This window comes from Lathyrus oleraceus, chromosome 1, assembly GCF_024323335.1.
Source record: "Lathyrus oleraceus cultivar Zhongwan6 chromosome 1, CAAS_Psat_ZW6_1.0, whole genome shotgun sequence".
Classification (NCBI taxonomy): Eukaryota; Viridiplantae; Streptophyta; class Magnoliopsida; order Fabales; family Fabaceae; genus Lathyrus; species Lathyrus oleraceus.
Window position 1 is genome coordinate 268,991,423 of NC_066579.1, and position 6,543 is coordinate 268,997,965.

Sequence of the window (6,543 nt, forward strand, 5' to 3'; positions counted from 1 at the left end):
GCAAATTTGAGGTGCTACAGTAGGAAAGAAAGAATAGAAGAGAGAAGAAATGTTTTTGGATTTTTGACGAAGGACTAAACCTAAGTTTTTTATTAGTGGGCCTGACAAGATTTACAAATCCTGCTCCTACGTGTCTCAACAGAGAAATCAAGGCTTACGTAGTTCTGGGTAGAAAAATGTTTGTTTGTTGGTCGATTTTAGCGAAAGCTACTTTGTGTCAAATCGACGAAAACATTGTTGGACTACCAAAAACAGGTGGAAAAACATTGCCTTGCATTATTTTGAAACAAAGTACCTTTCGTTTGTGAAAAGGTTTAAGAGGTCAATCGCACGGCGGCGAGAAAAGAAATTGATTGGTTTGACGTGTTTTGAATAATGGCGAGAACTTGGATGAGCGAGATATCCATCTCGAATCCTAGTCTCAGGAGTGCGTGGTATACACCATGTTCCATTTCCATCTTATTTGCGAAAATGTTTAATAAACATTAAGTGATTTTTGAGGTTTGATTGAGAAAGGGTTTAAAGAAACCATATTGACAATTTTAAATGATGGCGAGAGCTAAGATAGGCGAGGAATCCGCCTCGAATCTTAACCTCAGGAGTGCATGGTATACACCATGTTCCATTTCCATCTTTATTGAAAAGTGTTTAATAATGGAATTAAGTATTTTGAGCTTTGATTATGAAAAATGGCTTGACACTAGATCAAGCATTTGATGAGCGATTGAGAAAGATTTGAATGAGTGTTTGAGAGAAATAGAATAGATAAATTTGGATGATGGCGAGAGCTAGGATCGACGAGATATCCATCTTGAATCCTAGTCTCAGGAGTGCGCGGTATACACCACGTTCCATTTCCATCTTTATTGAAAAGTCTTGAATATGAATTAATATTTTTTGAGTTTTTATTATGAAAAATGGCTTGACGTTGGATCAAGCATTTGATGAAGTTTTTTGAAAGAAATGGAATGGAATGGGGAGAAGAAATGAATTGATTTGTTTATTGAGAAAATACTCGACGTTGGATCGAGTCATTATTTTTGATCTTTTTGGAAATTGTTGATTTTATTCTTGTGTTAGTGGCTAACTAAACAGTCAAGCAATAAAGAAATAAAACAGTAAAATTATTACACATCGGGGGAGTGGGGTACATTTTGTCAAATTGGGATTCGAAGTACTAAAATAATTAAATCGGGCCCAAACAAAAAATAATGCAATGTATGAGTGTAAGTGCCAGAGAACTGTCTCATTGTAAGAAGGCCCAAGAGTAAGCCATGTGAAGAAAATAACACAACAAGTTATATTTATAATACACTTTAAAAGTTAAATCGAAAAAAGGTAAAATCGGGATTTGCACGGATGGAGATGAGGGACACACAAAACCTAAATAATATGCTCAAAGCCGGTTTGCACATATTGACAACAATTGAAATGTCATTTGTGATTAGTCAAAACGCGGCGAAATACTATCACTATATCGATAAAAATAATCATGGATAAATAACAAGAAAAATGTCAAATCCATAAATTAAAAAATCGATGTTTAAATAATAAATCAAGGAAAAACATTAAAATCAACAAGTGTTTTTTTAGAAAAAGAGAAAGAAAATAAAAAAATAAATGAAAGGTTTAAAATAATAAAAAAAAATGGTAAAAGGATCGAACCTTGGACCTGAGGTTTACCAAACAATGTCCTAGCCATTTCTACCACTAACCCACTGATGTCATAGATGGCATGGAAGAAGGATAAATATGTTGGAAACGTATAAATGGAAGAAAAACCAAACACAAACAGACCATCCAGTAAGAACGGGATATTTCATGAAGATTGAAATAACAGCAAGATAACATCACAAACAAACATGGCGACGGTATTGTTAAATCAAACATGGAGGCTTCGATGAAACCGAATCAGAACACAATCATGGTTTCCTCGGAAGGATACAAAGCAAAATCGAAACATAGAAATAAAACTCGGAAAGGAAGCTAACCGGTTGCGGCGAGCTCGACAGGTGAATGTAGACAAGCGTTGCCTTCAATTCTCTCCTTTTCTTTTCTGAATGGTAGCCGCAAATCCTCTCCAAAAACTTAGGGTTTTTCAGCTCTCCCCCCTTTCATGAGCAGTGGCCTCTCTTATATATGACTCATCTCCTCTCTGCTGTGTTTCCTCAGAGTAGTGGGAAGCGTCTGTACTGGGAGAGATTTTGAATTTTGTCCATATTCCAGCTTGTGGTCCCCTTCTCAAATCTCTTCATTTCTAAAACTTCACTGTTGGTAAGAAACAATTCACCACTGTAACTCGCTTAATTGAAAAATTTGTTTTGGAGTTAACTGATTTTGTGTGTTTGTGTCGCAGTGGCTTCGACGTGGATCGTGTAACGGTTTGATAGGATTCAACGAATGGACTAAAATGCAATGCAATGCTTGTTTTCCCTGTGGAATATTGACCGAGAAGCATGACCATTGGCTTAGCATCAAAATTACTGTTGGTCAATAAGGGAGATACAAAATCATTGAATCGATCAGTAACCTCCAACGGTTTTAACCGCTCCACATACAACTTCTTCAAGCCATCAATTATTGATGTCACTGCATTGAGGGGTAACTTCTTCGCAGGTTTTGAAGCAACCGGTGGAAAGGGCTGAAGTCGCAATATTGCAAATGCCAAAAGGAAAATAATTGCAGACGTCAGATTGATGGCTGTAGAATAACCAATATCGGCCACGGTCGCCATTTTTCTCTCCCTTTAAAGCACCATTTAACGGTTTGTTTCTTGCAGGAGAATTTCACGGTGATGAAGTGGAATGCTATGGACTACGCTCATGTCAATCAACACACTCTTTCCACATACAAGGTTCTTGAAAGCAGAGTCATGAGTTTCCTTCTATGGTGTGAGTCTAGCCAGAAGTGCCTTATTATGACAGTGTTCTGAGTCCACAAAATAGAAATTCCCATTAGCCTTAAATGTCACATAAGGCCTATTGGTATCTGCTGGACGAATATCCGAAAACTTGATAGTCTTTGGGATATGTGTTGCCAGCCATGACAACATCTCCATCTCGAAGCTGTCCGAACCGGGTTGCCAGCGGAGTTTGTGAATGTAAGGGCTGACGAACCAGTGAAGGATGGCGGTAGTTGAAGCACTGAAGAATATCACAGATGATGCCACTGCACCCTTTAGGATGACATTACTGTCGGGGGATGTCATGAAGGTTATGACTGGACCGAGAGATACCGAGAGGCAGCAAGTTGAGAGGGACATAAGTTTTACCTTTTTTATGGTACTTGAGATTGGGCCATAGTAGAAAATTCCGGTTTCCTTGTCTCTTTCCTCAGATTGTCTTCCACTGGCAGGTCTAATGCTAATCTTGTCCTCCTCAGTTGGTGCAGCTTTAGATAACCATCTTATTTGAGAAGCAACAAGTTGGGAAGAAGTCTTATATGTTGGTATCACATTGTTCTGTGTTTTGAATATTAAATTAGCACTGATTGGCTGGCCGCATGTGGAGGACCTAAAACACTGGTACACTGAAGGAGTGTTTGTTAATAACGAAGAAAAGCGACTGCGAGACTGTGATCGGAGCAAGTGGATGAAACTCATTGCATCAAACTCTGAATCTCACTCTCTTCTGGATATGCAGGTTCTTCATTTCTTAACATTATTGAAATGTGTAAACATAAGAAAATATTTACACCACAGTTGGATTGCGCATGAACAAGAACTCAAAAGATTTCCCTGATCTTTCAGCTTCTAGCATGCTTAGAGCAACTTGACAACTTTGTGAGACAAGAGCTTCTGGATCTGCCGTAAACTCCTCAAGAAGAGCTACACTTTGGTCATCTGCAATTGAACCAAGAGCTTCAGCAGCCTCATGCCTAACCATTGGATGCTCATTCACATCTCTAAGTATATTGGATAGAGCAGCCGAAACGACTTTGTCTTGCAATTGGCCCAAAACATATGCAACCTCATGTTTTAGTAAAGCACTCTTGGAACCCAAGGAATCAATAATAGCAGCAATGGCTTTGTTTCCACCGTCATTTCGAAGTGCAAAAAGAGCTGCATATCTCTCATACATCCCTTTTTCCTCATCAAGAAGTAACTCCCTTAATTGGTCCACCGAAGATCAAGACGTGGTCGGTGCTGCAGGATCAACAAACATAAATGGAGAAATATCCGGTGCAGTCGAATCATCCGCAGCAACAACATCTTTTAAATTCAGAATACGTTGAAGAGCCAATTCACACGTCTCTCGAACCTCTTGAGCCGGATCAGAATCCAAACTTCGCTTCAAAAGAGAAACATTACTATCCGATCCAATAGCGCCAAGTGCTTCCGCTGCTTACCATCATGATTCGAACACGGTAGAGTTTGAAACAATTTTGCCGCTGCCATCTTAGTGATCTCCTGCATTGTCGCTTCACTGAACTTTGAATTCACAGCTGAAATATAATCAAAAAGTTCAAGCAAAGTTTGCCCCTCTCCAATGATCCGATCCCTGTTCCTTCTACTACCGGCAAGAACTTTTGGTATTTTCTTTTATGTTGTGCAGGCTTTTCTCCTGGCAATTTCTTGTCAAATTTCCCATCGCTAGCTGTGGCAGTTGCTGCAATTCCTGCTACATTGCCCAACTCATCCTTAATAGCTTTCTTTAGTGTTGCCTAGGTTCCTGTTATGGGCAAAGATGTGGCGGCCAACTGAACATGGCTGGGTAAAGCCCCAAACTTGGCGGCATTCTTCAAGTTTTGTAGCCGATTTTTCTCCTGTTTATCAACTCTATGGTGAAGTCCAGCACTGATATTGTCAAGGGGTGGTCGTTGCTGTTTTGCTCACAGTCAATTAGGAGCATTCTAGCCAGTCTGCCAGAAAGCAATCATGGCCGACTTGATAAGTCATTACTGCTTACACTGAACACAGCAGTCTGCAAAGTAATATCAAATAGATTTGCATTTAGAGCAACTGCTGTAACATTAGATGGAGAACCAATCAACATGACACCCAAAATCTTAACACCCATTGACATAAGCGCATCACCGTGGGAATTCGGAGGCAAGTTTTTTACTAGATTGCAAATCATCTCAACCACCCAGACATTCCTCTCAACCTGCTCATTTTTCAGGACAACGGCATAAAATTGCATGAAGTTGCTAATGTCCATCATTGCAAAACAAATAGAAGTATTAAACGACACCAATCTATTGAGCAGGCTGTGATTAGTACTCTGGCTAATCAACTGCACGCTACTGTCAAGAGTTATACCCTCCTTTTTTAAGCATTAAGACCTTTTCTTCAACAGTGAGGTATAAGTACAATCTCAAAACTGTCAACTTATTGAACTTTGAGCTGATGGACATTTTTTGTAGGCATTTTAGGTCATTTTGCGGGTCCAAACCACTGTCAAATAATATAACAGTATCCACAGATGACAACTTAATGCTAGGGATACAAGCATTGCTCTCTATCAAGAAAACAAATCGCCCACTTTCTCTATCATTAAATGCGGCCAAAACAACTTGCTTCTTTGAAAGAATGTAACCTCTACCATATCGTACATAGAAATTGTTTCCAAATCTCTGACAGAGAACATCATCCAGAATCTTTCCAATTGATCCAGAACCACTGCTAGACGGAAATAATAGCATCACTCTTAACTCACGACTTTTAGCTTCAAAGAGGGTCTTTTCAAGAAGTTGCAATTTTCCACTTGCTTTTATTCCAATATCTAAATGTTCTTCAACAGGCAGACCTCTAGTGACCAAACTACTCAGTGTTGGGTCGAGGAGATAAGGATGGTTGCAACATTTTTTTTTATCTTTTCTGCAGCTTCAATTGCTTTTGGTACAAAATTGCCATCATTAATTGCATGTGAAACTACAGAGGATGGCAAAGGTAAACAATCCAAAGCAACAAAAGTTTTTGGAACTACAATTATTAAGTACCGATGCATCTCAACAAGAGCCGAAGTCGTATATCATAAGAGCTGAAACTAAAGCCCTTTCGAAAGTCTTGATCTGAGAGAACCAAATTGAATGGATTGCACAAAGATACAGTGCCAGAAAGAGGTGAGCTGGAGCCTATAGAAGATTAGACTTATGACGGACTCAGCGTATAGGACCAACAAATCCTATCTTATTATCTACTGCTAAATTTCTATGCTTTATCCCCCCTGGTGTAGATCCAGAAAGCATGCTATGATCTATTGCAGACTGAGTTGAAGATGAAGGCTCATCTTGAACAGCATGCCCACAACCCTTGAGAGTAGAGGTTGGACAAATTCTGGCATACGGTGTACGTGCCATACTATATATTGCAGATCTGCCACGAGGTCTTGGGGTCACAAAAACCATTTTCATGAGGGTATGTCTAGTAAACCTCGCATAGCAATTAAAATTTGTAGGCTGTGAAGTCTAGCAGCGAACATTGGCAATATCTTGAAACTGTGTTGATATAAACCCTGTTATTAGATGTAAACTGCATGCTAGGAGAGCAGAATGCGGAAAGTACGTAAGTCTAAAAGCATGATCTTCCTGTCTGTAGGTGCT

The 6,543-nt window shown here is 39.4% G+C and overlaps 1 protein-coding gene and 1 pseudogene across 1 annotated transcript; both read right to left on the reverse strand.

Moving 5' to 3' along the window:
• Positions 1–2,808: 2,808 nt before the first annotated feature.
• On the reverse strand, positions 2,809–4,046 carry LOC127130211 (uncharacterized). Its single transcript, XM_051059267.1, has one exon. The coding sequence runs from the start codon at positions 3,599–3,601 to the stop codon at positions 2,885–2,887; it is 717 nt and encodes a 238-aa protein (XP_050915224.1). The 5' UTR covers positions 3,602–4,046; the 3' UTR covers positions 2,809–2,884.
• On the reverse strand, positions 3,690–5,643 carry LOC127102692 (deoxyhypusine hydroxylase-like; annotated as a pseudogene).
• Positions 5,644–6,543: the final 900 nt, after the last annotated feature.

Bases quoted from the DNA above. Each gene is read 5' to 3' on its own strand.
- LOC127130211 (XM_051059267.1), bottom strand. From the start codon at position 3,601: ATGAGTTTCATCCACTTGCTCCGATCACAGTCTCGCAGTCGCTTTTCT.